Source organism: Entelurus aequoreus, linkage group LG10 (assembly GCF_033978785.1).
Source record: "Entelurus aequoreus isolate RoL-2023_Sb linkage group LG10, RoL_Eaeq_v1.1, whole genome shotgun sequence".
In the NCBI taxonomy this organism is placed as follows: Eukaryota; Metazoa; Chordata; class Actinopteri; order Syngnathiformes; family Syngnathidae; genus Entelurus; species Entelurus aequoreus.
This window is the reverse complement of record NC_084740.1, coordinates 45,123,176-45,139,701: the sequence shown is the minus strand read 5'-3', so window position 1 is coordinate 45,139,701 and position 16,526 is coordinate 45,123,176. Positions and strand designations below refer to the sequence as shown.

General features: G+C 41.5%; 1 protein-coding gene across 18 annotated transcripts in view; it reads right to left on the bottom strand.

The window, feature by feature from the left end:
• The window catches only part of tenm4 (teneurin transmembrane protein 4), a 312,747-nt gene that overhangs the window by 185,284 nt on the left and 110,937 nt on the right, over positions 1-16,526 (bottom strand). For 14 of the 18 annotated variants that reach the window (XM_062060970.1, XM_062060972.1, XM_062060974.1 and 11 more), the window contains 2 exons: positions 8,257-8,494; positions 811-909 (listed from right to left, as the gene is read on the bottom strand). In XM_062060970.1, coding sequence (XP_061916954.1) covers positions 811-909; positions 8,257-8,494 — 337 coding nt within the window. Of the gene's footprint in view, positions 1-810; positions 910-1,056; positions 1,132-8,256; positions 8,495-16,526 lie in introns of all 18 variants that reach the window. The other 4 variants (XM_062060983.1, XM_062060989.1, XM_062060988.1 and 1 more) reach the window with 2 other exon arrangements.

Here is a 16,526-nt window from a genome sequence, read left to right as displayed (position 1 = left end):
CCAGAATTACCAGGAATGTCCCTCTAAAAACCTCTCCATATCCCACATTTATCATCCGATCCGAACCGTTCCAACATCCACACACTGATCTCACCCTGGACATTCAAACCAGCATGTTTCCTGGTTTGGAAAAATTCCGTGATTACCCGGAATTACCAGGAATGTCCCTCTAAAAACCTCTCCATATCCCACATTTATCATCCGATTCGAACCGTTCCAACATCCACACACTGATCTCACCCTGGACATTCAAACCAGCATGTTTCCTGGTTTGGAAACATTCCCTGATTACCCGGAATTACCAGGAATGTCCCTCTAAAAACCTCTCCATATCCCACATTTATCATCCGATTCGAACCGTTCCACCATCCACACACCGATCTCACCCTGGACATTCAAACCAGCATGTTTCTTGGTTTGGAAACATTCCCTGATTACCCGGAATTACCAGGAATTTCCCTCTAAAAACTTCTCCATATCCCACATTTATCATCTGATTGGAAGCATTCCACCATCCACACACTGATCTCACCCTGGACTTTCAAACTTTGCACTTCCACTTCCACGCATCAGCGGTTTGCTCGCAAATTCCAGTTAGTTTTCGCTTTTCAACATCAAAAAAGAAGAACGCCTTGTTTTTTTTTTTTCTTTTCTGCCTTTTTAAAGAAATTTCAAACAAAGCAGTCTTATCCTGTTGTTTCATTTCCATTCACGAAAAGACCACTAAAACACCACAACACACACGATGGCGGACAAAGCGCAGCGTGCGATGGAGGAAACATAGCGCAGGCATCACAATCACACACCTACCCGTCGTTGTAGGCGGCCTGGCGGCGAGCAGACGCCAGAGTGTCCATCTCAATGAGGTTGTCCTGCAAAGTCTCGAGGAATGCCTGCTGTGCTATGTTTCTACACATGGAGACATGGGCGTGAAGCCGGTGGTGAGATGGGCGTGCAGGCGTCACAAGGAAAGACACACACACCTTATTTACTACTACTACTACTACTACTACTACTACTACTACTATCGCTGCAGAGGTAGGACTACTCCCCTACCTGGTTGCGTACGAGCCCTGCCCTTCTCTGCAAGCATCTTGCTCCTCTCGAATAAACATGAGAGTATTCTGGCTCCTTGTAGGAAAACAATTCATCACTTTACACAACAGAAACCTTAAAGGGGAACTGCATTTTTTTTTTTTTTTTTTTGGGGTGGGGGGATTTAGCCTTTTATTTACAATCCTTATGTAAGACAAGAACACATGTATTTTTTTCATGCATTCTAACTCGTAAAATACGGCTAGTAAGAGGTGGCTAACAATGCAGCTTATTTGAGTACACTATTGCGTCCATAAAGTCCTCTAAAAACATCCAAAAAAACACCAACCATTCTCTATTTACATGTGGTGACCTGCACATTAACAAGTATTAGTGATATTGTTATTAGAAGTGCTAACACAGAGGGACTACTTTTAGGGGATCACCTGGATAGTAGAAGGTTGTGGACATAAACCCACAAGTTGGTCAACTTTGACATCCAACTTAGACCCGGAGATGGCCAGAAAGACACACAAAGACACTATTTTTTAACCTTTGTGAGACATATAATAAAGTAAAGGGGAATATATAAACATCCCATCTGATCTTCATCCCAGTGAGAGCAGACATTGTACAGTAAGTGATTGTTTTATTATGTTTGTATATCTTGTTTGCCACTTAGCAAAAATGCTACTTGATGCTTAGTGTTTCACTTCTAAAACTTGGAAGTCATCCTCCTTATATTCAGGCTCAAAAATAGAAGTTTCTGGATCATCGTTTGTCCCAAAGTAGTTTTTGTTGTCTCTCATCAAGTCTGCCATGATTAGTAGTCTTGTTGTTGTTGAAGGGAAAGTGAACGTTGTGATGAGTATGTGAAATTAATACTTAGAATGATGAAAATGTATAAATATGACATGTTATTATGAATGTTACTACATTACATATGTACTTACAGTGTGTATATAAAATATGTAAATATTACATGTTATTATGAATGTTGCTAGCTACTACATATATACTTACATCATGTGTATAAAATATGTAAATATTACATGTTATTATGAATGTTACCAGATACTACATATATACTTACAGTGTGTGTATAAAATACGTAAATAGTACATGTTATCATTAATGTTACTAGATACCAGGTATATAACATATGTAGATTTGACATGTTGTCATGAAAGTTACTAGATACTACGTATATACTTACAGCATGTATATAGAAATGTAAATATTACATTATTATGAATGTTACGACATTACATATATACTTGCAGCATGTATATAAAATACATAATTACATGTTATTATGAACATTACTAGATAATACATGTATACTTACAGCGTGTATATAAATATGTAAATATTACATGTTATTATGAACATTAGTAGATACTACATACATATTAACAGCGTGTATGTAAAATATGTAAGTAGTACATATTATTATGAACATTACTAGATACTACATATATACTTACAGTGTGTATATAAAATATGTAAATATTACATGTTATTATGAATGTTAATAGGTACTACATATATACTTACAGTCTATACAAAACCTTGATGGAGGCTTTTAGAGCGCTTTTTAGCATAATAGAATGACTTTGATTGACTTCATTATTAGCTGACTTTTGCTAGCCTTTATTTACAATTTAGAATGCAAAAACAACATGTACAAGGATTGTGAATGATGGACACAATTCCAAAAAGTTCCCCTTCAAGGTTGCCTTGACTTATTTTATAGACGAGACGTGTCCCAGGTGGTCCATGTCCATGTTGGACGACACTTGTTGATTGAAAGATATATTGTAGCACCTTGAATCACATTACAAAGTTGTACATACAATGTGGAAAGAAAGGGAAGAGGAACAATGGCGTGGAAGGGAAGATGGAAACAGGAGACAAGTACAACATGAGGCACACATGGTCCTCCTATGTATATGGAAGACAGTGGTGTTTAGATGTATCTTTTTTTACTGCTGATACCATAGTGATATTGGCTGATACCGATACCATCTGATATCATATAAGCAGGAAGGAAGGTAACTTGTATCATTTAGTAATGAATGTTATAAAAGGTTTGATCAAGTGAAAATAATGTTTTTTATTAAAAACATGAACTTATTTATTATTAATTGTCTGGAATGGACGTATGCTGTCTTTAAGTTGAAGGGGAGTGGTCATTGTTTTTTTTGGAGACAACTAGTGGTCACAATAATTCTTCAGGTTCAGTTGACTATGCGGACACGTTTGTTACTAGTTGCACTTCTGCCTTGGAGACTATGTACGTGTAAGTAATATGTAACTATCATTATTTGTTTACATGGACTAATGTCACCTTTTATTGTTCAATGGTTATTACCTATGTCTAGCTTGTGTGCTATTGTGTGCTTAGCTGCTGTGTAGCTGCTAGCTCCTAGTAGCCTATAGCCCAGCATGTCTACCTTTTGGAAATGTGTTTAGTAAAATAGAAGAAATTGTGCATTTATTGGAGGACATTTAGATGTCTGTCCAGCTGCAGGGCTGCTTGTATCGCACATGATATCACACACACAAGTAAACACTCTGCAGGACTGCTTGTATCGCACATGATATCACAAGGAAGTACACTTTCTGCATGACCGCTTTAATCGCACACGATATTACACACAAGTAAACACTCTGCAGGACGGCTTGTATCGTACATGATATCACACACTAGTAAACACTCTGCAGGACTGCTTGTATCACACATGATATCACACACAAGTAAACACTCTGCAGGACTGCTTGTATCGCACACGTTATCACACATTTTACATGTGAACCAATATCACATACTTGTGTTTTGTGATGCTAGATTTCAGTCTGGTATCATGATACTTTTAGTGAGTATTCAGGACAGGTGGACATGGTGGATGGAAGACACAATGACACCTTCAGGGTCAGGGGGTCAGGGGGTCAGGGATATGTTCAGGGTCAGGGGGTCAGGGATACGTTCAGGGTCAGGGGGTCAGGGGGTCAGGGATACGTTCAGGGTCAGGGGGTCAGGGATACGTTCAGGGTCAGGGGGTCATGGACACATTCAGGGTCAGGGGGTCAGGGACACGTTCAGGGTCAGGGACACGTTCAGGGTCACGTTCAGGGTCAGGGGGTCAGGGAGACGTTCAGGGTCAGGTGGTACCAGGGTGCAGATGAGACGTACACGGTAAATAAGAGCACCATGACAGTACTCGGGGACACAGACCAGAAGTGGACCCGGGACTGTAAGGCGGCCATCTTATCTCTAACCAGGCTGCATGAAAGCTGACGACATTCAGAGAGGAAAGTGCTGCTTTTCTATTGGTCAACTTTTTAACCAGCTCACCTGCAGAGGAAGCTGGCCGAGAGGAGGCGGGACTAAGGACTAATGGTCAGACTGTGTGAAGGAGGCGGGACTTAGGACTAATGGTCAGACTGTGTGAAGGAGGCGGGACTAAGGACTAATGGTCAGACTGTGTGAAGGAGGCGGGACTTAGGACTAATGGTCAGACTGTATGAAGGAGGCGGGACTAAGGACTAATGGTCAGACTGTGTGAAGGAGGCGGGACTAAGGACTAATGGTCAGACTGTGTGAAGGAGGCGGCACTTAGGACTAATGGTCAGACAGTGTGAAGGAGGCGGGACTAAGGACTAATGGTCAGGCTGTGTGAAGGAGGCGGGACTCAGGACTAATGGTCAGACTGTGTGAAGGAGGCGGGACTTAGGACTAATGGTCAGACTGTGTGAAGGAGGCGGGACTAAGGACTAATGGTCAGACTGTGTGAAGGAGGCGGGACTAAGGACTAATGGTCAGACTGTGTGAAGGAGGCGGCACTTAGGACTAATGGTCAGACTGTGTGAAGGAGGCGGGACTTAGGACTAATGGTCAGACTGTGTGAAGGAGGCGGGACTAAGGACTAATGGTCAGACTGTGTGAAGGAGGCGGGACTAAGGACTAATGGTCAGACTGTGTGAAGGAGGCGGGACTTAGGACTAATGGTCAGACTGTGTGAAGGAGGCGGGACTAAGGACTAATGGTCAGACTGTGTGAAGGAGGCGGGACTAAGGACTAATGGTCAGACTGTGTGAAGGAGGCGGCACTTAGGACTAATGGTCAGACTGTGTGAAGGAGGCGGGACTTAGGACTAATGGTCAGACTGTGTGAAGGAGGCGGGACTAAGGACTAATGGTCAGACTGTGTGAAGGAGGCGGGACTAAGGACTAATGGTCAGACTGTGTGAAGGAGGCGGGACTAAGGACTAATGGTCAGACTGTGTGAAGGAGGCGGGACTAAGGACTAATGGTCAGACTGTGTGAAGGAGGCGGGACTAAGGACTAATGGTCAGACTATGTGAAGGAGGCGGGAGTTAGGACTAATGGTCAGACTGTGTGAAGGAGGCAGGACTAAGGACTAATGGTCAGACTGTGTGAAGGAGGCGGGACTAAGGACTAATGGTCAGACTGTGTGAAGGAGGCGGGACTAAGGACTAATGGTCAGACTGTGTGAAGGAGGCGGGACTAAGGACTAATGGTCAGACTGTGTGAAGGAGGCGGGACTAAGGACTAATGGTCAGACTGTGTGAAGGAGGCGGGACTAAGGACTAATGGTCAGACTGTGTGAACGAGGTGGGACTTAGGACTAATGGTCAGACTGTGTGAAGGAGGCGGGACTAAGGACTAATGGTCAGACTGTGTGAAGGAGGCGGGACTAAGGACTAATGGTCAGACTGTGTGAAGGAGGCGGGACTAAGGACTAATGGTCAGACTGTGTGAAGGAGGCGGGACTAAGGACTAATGGTCAGACTGTGTGAAGGAGGCGGGACTAAGGACTAATGGTCAGACTGTGTGAAGGAGGCGGGAGTTAGGACTAATGGTCAGACTGTGTGAAGGAGGCGGGACTAAGGACTAATGGTCAGACTGTGTGAAGGAGGCGGGACTAAGGACTAATGGTCAGACTGTGTGAAGGAGGCGGGACTAAGGACTAATGGTCAGACTGTGTGAAGGAGGCGGGACTAAGAACTAATGGTCAGACTGTGTGAAGGAGGCGGGACTAAGGACTAATGGTCAGACTGTGTGAACGAGGTGGGACTTAGGACTAATGGTCAGACTGTGTGAAGGAGGCGGGACTAAGGACTAATGGTCAGACTGTGTGAAGGAGGCGGGACTAAGGACTAATGGTCAGACTGTGTGAAGGAGGCGGGACTAAGGACTAATGGTCAGACTGTGTGAAGGAGGCGGGACTAAGGACTAATGGTCAGACTGTGTGAAGGAGGCGGGACTAAGGACTAATGGTCAGAGTGAAGACTTGACCAGGAGACCTTCAGCTCGTTAGCTAAGCACACATATTCCACCTCCATGTCCTTACCTCAAACTGCACACCTGATCTTTTATTATTATTATGCTGCACACCTGATCTCTCTCTGCTGCTGTCACCGTGGCAACAGCTGACTAAAGATGCCTAATTGTTCATTAAAGGCACACCTATTTGCTGTCCATCTCCACCTTTTACCTTCAGAAACACCTTAGAGTAGTCAGTGTACAGCAAATGTTTACTATGATCTAAAAGTGGTTATACATATAGTATGCTACATGCATGAGTGCTGACAGGGCTGGGGGAGCTGTGGTTCATTGAGGGGAACTATTTGAACACCTGGCAACACGAGATAACTGTGTTTCGCCGACAGCCAGTCAAGGTGCTGGCCAGGTCCGGTGATGCATGAGTGCTGACAGTGCTAGGGGAGTTGTGGTTTGTTGAGGTAAATTATTGAATAGAAAATAGTAATAACCAAAAAATGTGTGTTTGTCAGATAGGGTGCATGAGTGCTGACAGTGATAGGGGGAGTTGTGGTTACCTGAGGGGAATTATTTTGTAAACATCTGGGAACACAAGACAGCTGTGTTTTGCCAACAGCCAGACAAGGTGCTGGAACTGTCATGGTCCGGTGATGCATGAGTGCTACCAGTGCTGTGGAAGCTGCGGTTCGTTGAGGGAACTTAATGTGGTGAGTCTGGCAATACAAGTGATTACCAAGGTAAGTGTGTCTTGCCTACAGTGAAAAATGGTGCTGGTAATGTCCGGGGCAGCATGAGTGCTGCCAGCGATGCGGGAGCTGTGGTTTGTTGAGGTAAATTATTGAGTATAAAATTGGCAATACAAGTAATTACCAAGATTAAAGTGTCTTGCCTTCTGTGAAAAATGGTGCTGGTAATGTCCGGGGCTGCATGAGTGCTGCCAGCGCCGCGGGAGCTGTGGTTTATTGAGGTAAATTATTGAGTAAAAAATTGGCAATACAGGTGATTACCAAGATAATTGCGTCTTGCCTACTGTCAGATATGGTGATGGTAGTGTTATGGTACGGGGCTGCATGAGTGCTGCCAGTGCGGCGGAAACTGTGGTTTGAGGTAAATTATTGAGTAAAAAATTGGCAATACAGGTGATTACCAAGATAATTGCGTCTTGCCTACTGTCAGATATGGTGATGGCAGTGTTATGGTACGGGGCTGCATGAGTGCTGCCAGCCATGCGGGTGCTGCGGCTTGTTGAGATAAATTATTGAGTAAAAAATTGGCAGTACAAGTGATTACCAAGATAATTGCGTCTTGCCTACTGTCAGATATGGTGATGGCAGTGTTATGGTACGGGGCTGCATGAGTGCTGCCAGCGCGGCGGAAACTGTGGTTTGAGGTAAATTATTGAGTAAAAAATTGGCAATACAAGCGATTACCAAGATAATTGCGTCTTGCCTACTGTCAGATATGGTGATGGCAGTGTTATGGTACGGGGCTGCATGAGTGCTGCCAGCCATGCAGGTGCTGCGGCTTGTTGAGGTAAATAATTGAGGGAAAAATTGGCAATACAAGTGATCAGCAAGATGAAAGTGTCTTGCCTACTGTGAACATGAGTGCTGCTAGCATCGTAGGAGCTGCGGTTCACTGATGAAACCAGTAAACACACAAGTTGGACAACATCTTCCCCTCGTTGAACCGCGTCTCTCCTGTGTGAGTGCCCTCAGGTGTACACTGACTACTCTAAAGTGTCGTGGTGAAGTAAGAATGGTAGGAGTGCCAATCACGGCCAGGTTCTTGCTAACGAGGTGCAGATTGGTGTGTGTTTTGACTCGGCAACAAGAAAGCAGCACTTTTCTCTCGGTGTCCCGGCTCCTCCCTCTCGGATAATTAGCATGAGAAGCTCCGCCCCCGAGCACTCACCTGGTCTCCAGCGGGATGTTGCTGTTGAGCAGCCAGGTGTCGGGGGCGCCGCCCGCCGAGTCCTGGGCGCAGGCCGGACCCTCGGGCGGGGCGGAGCCGTCGGTGGGGGCGGGGCTTGGGTTGCTCCTGGGCGTGTAGTTCCCTGGGTGGAGGGAGTTGATGGAGGAGGCGTGGTGCTGCTGGTTGGGAGAGTGGGACAGGGGGGGCGTCCTCAGCCGGGGGTGCTTGTGGAAGACGTCTGAAACAGGAAGAATTCATATTTAATATTTGGTTTTTGGCAGCAATCAATCAATCAATCAATCAATCAATTAATCTGTATTAGCCTCAATGACAACATCTGGACCAACGTCTGGGCCAGGAAAAACTCCAAAAGCCCGAGGTGGGAAAAAGAAGAAAGCTTGAGAAGGTGCCGCAGGGAACACAACAGGAAATGCCAAAATAAAAGCATCCAACCTGACGTGATAATAAGATGCTGATACGTGAACCGATGTCGATATTTCTGCTTCAGATGACCGACCGAAGATATGAGAACTCATGACTCATCTGCCATCATTAGGGGCTGAATGTGTGTTAGCATGTGTGTTTGCATGTGTGTTAGCATGTGTGTTAGCATGTGTGTTAGCATGTGTGTTTGCATGTTTTTTAGCACATTTGTTAGCATGTGTGTTAGCCTGTGTTTTAGCATGTTTGTTTGCATGTGTGTTAGCATGTGTGTTAGAATGTGTGTTAGCATATAGTTAGCATGTGTGTTTGCATGTGTGTTAGCATGTGTGTTAGCATGTGTGTTTGCATGTGTGTTAGCATGTGTGTTAGCCTGTGTGTTAGCCTGTGTGTTAGCATGTGTGTTTGCATGTGTGTTTGCATGTGTGTTAGCATGTGTGTTAGCATGTGTGTTAGCATGTGTGTTTGCATGTGTGTTAGCATGTGTGTTTGCATGTTTTTTAGCATGTGTGTTAGCATGTGTGTTAGCCTGTGTTTTAGCATGTGTGTTTGCATGTGTGTTAGCATGTGTGTTAGAATGTTTGTTAGCATGTGCGTCAGAATGTGTGTTAGCATGTGTGTTTGCATGTGTGTTAGCTTGTATGTTAGCATGTGTGTTAGCATGTGTGTTAGCATGTAGTTAGCATGTGTTAGCATGTGTGTTAGCATGTGTTAGCACATGTGTTAGCATGTGTGTTAGCCTGTGTGTTAGCATGTGTGTTAGCATGTGTGTTAGCCTGTGTGTTACCATGTGTGTTAGCCTGTGTGTTAGCATGTGTGTTAGCCTGTTTGAGGTAAACAAAGGCTGTACAAGACAATGAAGTCATCTTCACATGAAATGCTATCACGTGGCGTTGCTACACTGACAAGGACAGGAAGCTGCTGGCTATAAAGCCGCCATCAACAGGCTCATTAGCATATTACGACCTGCGTCTTTCTTTGGCCATCTGCAAAAAGCACAAAGCGCTGATTTACTCTCCCACATATTTGATGTCAGGGAGCGTTTCCACCGCTGGTGTGGCGCCGACAGATGGTCCCTGGCAATTAGCTCCTGTGGCGAGGCGGGAAAAGAAAAGGCAGCACGATGAGTTTGCCTTCTTGACCTGGGCCGCCGCCTACCTCAGCTTGAAGTCACGCTAATTATATTATGCTAATTCCATGATGCTAATTGGTTACGTCATTGGGCGTGAAGAAAAGCTACTTCCATGACAAAGGAGCACATCATTAGTTTCCCCACAAAGAAAAGTTATTAGATTCGCTCTTTGTGTGAATATGTTGGCTGTAATTACCTTGTGACACCACGCCTTCAATTACATCATTAGCATGCTTGTACAATATGATGATGAGAATAATACTTGCACAATATGATGATGATAATAATACAATGCTAGTGCAGCATAAACCTGCTTTCACATCCTTGCTATCATTAGCATGAAGACATAGTGTTCTTCTAAGATGGTGCCAGGTATATAAAGTCAGGATTTGTAGGATTATAGTATTATAGTACAAGTACAGTACAGGTACTTATGTGAGGATAATAATGGAGTATAAGTCAAAAAGAGTATAGTATAGTTAAAGTGTGTAGTGTAAGTATATAAGTTAGTATTACAATTAAAGTATACATACAAAGTTAGTAGTACAACTCAAGTATAAAGACACAGTTAGTAATATTAATAAAGTATAAATACACGGTTCGTAGTACTAATAAAGTATAAATACACAATATTTAGTACTACTAAAGTATAAATGCACAGTTAATAGTACTAATAAAGTATAAATACACAATATTTAGTACTACTAAAGTATAAATGCACAGTTAATAGTACTAATAAAGTATAAATACACAATATTTAGTACTACTAAAGTATAAATACACCGTTAATAGTACTAATAAAGTATAAATACACAATATTTAGTACTACTAAAGTATAAATACACAGTTAATAGTACTAATAAAGTATAAATACACAATATTTAGTACTACTTAAGTATAAATGCACAGTTAATAGCAGAGGTGTGGACTCGAGTCACATGACTTGGACTCGAGTCAGACTCGAGTCATGAATTTGATGACTTTAGACTCGACTTGACAAAATGTAAAGAGACTTGCAACTCGACTTAGACTTTAACATCAATGACTTGTGACTTCACTTGGACTTGAGCCTTTTGACTTGACATGACTTGCTACTTTCTCCAAAACCCAAAGCTCAAAAAGTTATTTGGGAGCGCTCCGTATTTTTCATTTTCTACGTGTCTGTCTGTCTATCAGCGTGTGTGCTGCCTGTCAGCTGGTGTGCTGTCAGTACAACAGCCAATCAAATTAGTTCTACGTTGTTTTCATCACACAGCATTCATCCAATCAAATTGCAGGACAACCACCGAACAAGAGTTGTCAAACAATGCGGCAGTGAGAAACAATTATGTCAAAGTTGGTTTCGTTCGGGTATAAAAACTACAACTTGGTCAACAAAAAACGAATTGCGTATGCAAATCACGCAGTTCGAATATTACAGACGGAGACGCAACAACTTCCAACTTCGTTCGACATTTGAAGTTGCACAAAGAAGGGTAAGTTTTGAATGTAAGATAACGTTTATTGGCTAAGTAACATGAATTTTATTTGCTGTGTAGTTAAATCAGTGAGGCTGTAAACTCACTGCTAACGTTATAACCATAGACATCTTATAAGTAGACGCAGCATCGAGGGCTACTGCCTACTGGCGCAGACGAGACGCGGGGCCGCCATCTTGGAGTGGTGATCCGCTCCACTCAGTGCAATTCATTTGTCAGGAGCAATGAACTGTCAGCGCATTTAATTCATTTTACCTCACTGAATACCACTGATTTTCACGCGTTTTTTTGTCATACGTGTAGCTATGATAACGGACACATGTTTTATTATTCATAGTTTGCTTAACAGTAATATAATATTCTTAAACGCTATAAGTGACCAGACGTCCGAGATCAAAACTGGGAATATAATCCCAGAGAAGGGGGAAAAAACAGTAAGCTATTTTTAAATTGAAGAAACAATATGATTAGATTATATACACATTCGTATATCCTACATAAACAATGTATGAATACATTAGATATCTATATATCTTAGGGACCTATAGACTGTAACTCTGTTGCTGCAGCAGCAGAGAGTTTATTCTGTCTTGACACTTTGTATTGATATTTTGTATTACATTCTTCCCTTAAATGATAATGTTTACAGTGATTGTTATGTATGTATTTTTTATGTATGTCGCTTTGGATAAAAGCGTCTGCCAAATACTTAAACATATATAAACACCTGAAAGTCTTTATATCAGCTAAAACCACCAATTTGTTTCACTACATTCAGAATAAAACCAAATGCTGTTTTACCCAACAATGTTAGTATTTGAATATTGTTACTTGAAGACTTATTCCTGGTTACAATTATACTGTTAAGAAAGTATTGTCTTATACTTTGCCTAAAATGAGAATGCATCATAATCAGTGGCGGCTGGTGAATTTAGTTTTAGGTGGGGCTGAAAGTTTGTAAACCAAACCCCTGGAGGGGCGTTATCCTCCAACAGAAGATTTATTTGTGATTTTCACATACAAATATTGAAGATCTTTGCTCCTTCTCAACTCTGTGGTAATATTATTTTCATAAAATACAACCAATAGTATGTTAATGTTTGTTTTTGCAAATGTGTTTATTCTGTAAAGGAATGAGTTAAATGTTTAAAATTGTTTTGTCGCATCTGTGTGATCATGTTTTGTTTAAGTTATGTTCTACTTAGTTTTGGACTCTTTTTAGTTCCTGCTTTTCATTCCCTTGTCTTGTTTCCATGGTTACCCATTAGTTTCACCTGTTCCACGTTAGGACTCATTGTGCACTCTTGTTTGTCACCATAGCAACCCATTAGTTTTCACCTGTCCTCACGACTCACGCACCTGTCTTTAATCATGTCTGTGTTATTTAAGTCCATTGTTTTCCTGTTGTTCGTCCTGGCGTCCTCACACATTCAGCACTCTGCTTCATGTCGTGTCACAGTTCTCTATGTCAAGTAAGTTTGTGTTTATTGTTCATAGTTTTTGTGCCCACGTGCATGTCTTTTGTTTCATAGCCAAGTTTGTTACCTCCTCTGTGAGCGCCTTTTGTTTATTTCTTTTTTATTGTTAAATAAACATGTATTCAAATTCAAGCCTCGCACGCGCCAATTTTCCTTTGCACCACGGGAGAACAAACCACGCCACAGACCCAGTCCTGACATGTTTAAACTATTAAAATGACTGGTTAATAGTGCTATTATGAATTGCAATGTCGGCACTATTTTTTTTCTTGCAATTTCAAATGCACTTGTTTTAATAAATAAATACAGCGTTTTAAAAGCATACACAATCTGTGTAAAAATATTAGTCTGTGGTTAAAAGGACTTGAAAGGACTCGAAACTCAAAATGCAGGACTTGGGACTCGACTTGAGACTTTCCAGTCTTGACTTTGGACTTGACTCGGGACTTGCCTGTCTTGACTCGGGACTTGACTCGAGACTTGAGGGCAAAGACTTGAGACTTACTTGTGACTTGCAAAGCAATGACTTGGTCCCACCTCTGGTTAATAGTACTAATAAAGTATAAATACACAATATTTAGTACTACTAAAGTATAAATACACAGTTAATAGTACTAATAAAGTATAAATACACAATATTTAGGACTACTAAAGTATAAATGCACAGTTAATAGTACTAATAAAGTATAAATACACAATATTTAGTACTACTAAAGTATAAATACACAGTTAATAGTACTAATAAAGTATAAATACACAATATTTAGGACTACTAAAGTATAAATGCACAGTTAATAGTACTAATAAAGTATAAATACACAATATTTAGTACTACTAAAGTATAAATACACAGTTAATAGTACTAATAAAGTATAAATACACAATATTTAGTACTACTAAAGTATAAATACACAGTTAATAGTACTAATAAAGTATAAATACACAATATTTAGTACTACTAAAGTATAAATACACAGTTAATAGTACTAATAAAGTACAAATACACAATATTTATTACTACTAAAGTATAAATACACAGTTAATAGTACTAATAAAGTATAAATACACAATATTTAGTACTACTAAAGTATAAATACACAGTTAATAGTACTAATAAAGTATAAATACACAATATTTAGCAGAGGTGGGACCAAGTCATTGCTTTGCAAGTCACAAGTAAGTCTCAAGTCTTTGCCCTCAAGTCTCGAGTCAAGTCCCGAGTCAAGACAGGCAAGTCCCGAGTCAAGTCCAAAATCAAGACTGGAAAGTCTCAAGTCAAGTCCCAAGTCCTGCATTTTGAGTTTCGAGTCCTTTCAAGTCCTTTTGACCACAGACCAATATATTTACACATATTGTGTATGCTTTTAAAACGCTGTATTTATTTATTAAAACAAGTGCATTTGAAATTGCAGGAAAAAAATAGTGCTGACATTGCACTTCATAATAGCACTATTAACCAGTCATTTTAAACATTTAACTCATTCCTTTACAGAATAAACACATTTGAAAAAACAAGTGCAACTGTACTTATTTGTACAAAAGTGTTAACATTGTATTTCCATGGCATATTGTATTGTAACTAGTTCCACAGCAGTTCCTATCCTGTTCTTACCTTATCTCATTGATCTCATCTCATACTGTATGTGTGTTTATGTGTGCGTACACATGAAAAACATAACAAATACATGAACAAAACAATGAACAGAGTTGTACTTTTTAGATGTCAGGGCCCTATACAATATGTACACATATTCTTAATATAGTATACATTTTAACTGACCTTTATTTGACTATGTTTGTCTTTTGGTAGGTGGCTAAAATATGCGGTGCTGCTGACCGCTGTCTAACGTTAAGTTACTGTGTGTTATACATTGACTAACGTAACGTTATTAATAGGTACCTCATACAACCCTGCTTAAAACAAATCACTTGACAAAAAGTATGAATAAGGTAGCAAACTGCAGTGGACGCAACAGATTGCCGTGTTTGCAATGAGGTTATAACCATAGACATCTTATAAGTAGACGCAGCATTGGCTGCTGTGATGCGAGAAATTCGTCTGCCATCTTGAAGTGGTGATGAGGAGCCGGCGAGCAGCCTAAACTGACAGTTGACAGGTAGAAAACAAAGATGCCGGGCTGGTGTTCAGCGTTTTTCTACTCAAATGAGCGGACTGTTGAAAATAGGAATCGGGGGATTACTTTCACAAGTAAGATTTAACAATTAACGTACTATTGGTTGTATTTTATGAAAATAACATTACCACAGAGTTGAGAAGGAGCAAAGATCTTCAATATTTGTATGTGAAAATCACAAAGAAATCTTCTGGGGGAAGATGACGCCCCTACAGGGGTTTGGTTTACAAACTTTCAGCCCCACCTAAAACTAAATTCACCAGCCGCCACTGATGATGATGCATTCTCATTTTAGGCAAAATATAAGACAATACTTTCTTAACAGTATAATTGTAACCAGGAATAAGTCTTCAAGTAACAATATTCAAATACTAACTATTAAAGAACTATACGTTTAAACTGATGTTGTTGTTGTTGTGCTGGGACTCTTCACCCGTGAGCGTACTCCGGTTAGGGAATAAGGACACCGTTTTACTTTTTAACTTCTTCTTTATATATTGCTTTGTAGCAGCAGCAGCTAAGCACACTCTCACGTACACACACTGTTCAACACATTGCCCGAAGGACCCCGGAAAAGTAAACATAGCTGCCCGGTAAACTGCCTGACTCAAAACAGACGTAACTTAAAGGTGCATGACTACAATAATAGCTTGTTTACGTCAACAATAATATAGTCAATTATATTCAACAATTATCATATTAAATAGGGAACTTTCTCTTACTCTTCTGACAAAGGGAATTTATAACAGCCGCCCCCTAAATAGCATGGCAATTTTGAAACAAACATAAATTCCCACAACAGTCCTTTAAACAGGATTATCCTCAGGAAGAGCTGACAGCTGGACCAGCCGAGCAACTGGTCTCACGTAAGTCTTCTCTCCAACTTTGACTTCAGCAGTCCGTATACATCCATCATCACTTGCATTTAACTTCACCACCCTGCCCATTGGCCAGTGAGCCCGTGGAAGCTGAGGATCAACAATCATCACAACTGTGTCCAGGGGGAGATGATCTGTGTGTTGGCGCCATCTCTGGCGGGTTTGAAGAGAGGGCAAGTAGTTTCTGATGAACTGTGTCCAGAAGTGGTCGGCCATCATCTGGCAATGACGCCAGCGCCTCCTGGTGAGGGTGTCAGGAGCATAGGCAACTTGTGGAAGAGAGGCATCCTGCCGCCCCATCAACAACATGCTGGGCGTCACTGGGTCTGGATCGGCCACATCCGAGGATACATATCCTAAAGGCTTGGCATTAAGGATGCCTTCCACTTCGATTAGGAGTGTGAGCAGAACCTCTTCTTGGAGCACTTGTGCACCTATGACCACTTGCAGGGATTTCTTGACTGATTGAATCTCACGCTCCCAGACACCACCAAAGTGGGGAGATGCTGGTGGGTTAAGACGGAACTTAATCTGTTTTTCTGCAAGCCGCTCCTGCAACTGTGATTCCATTGCTGCAAAGGCCTCCTTCAGCTCCGTATCTGCTCCTCTGAAGTTAGTCCCCTGATCAGAGAGGACCTCAAAGGGAGTGCCTCTCCGTGCGATGAACCGTCTCAGTGCGAGGAGGAAAGCATCTGTGTCGAGGCTGGTGAGTAGATCCAGATGTATAC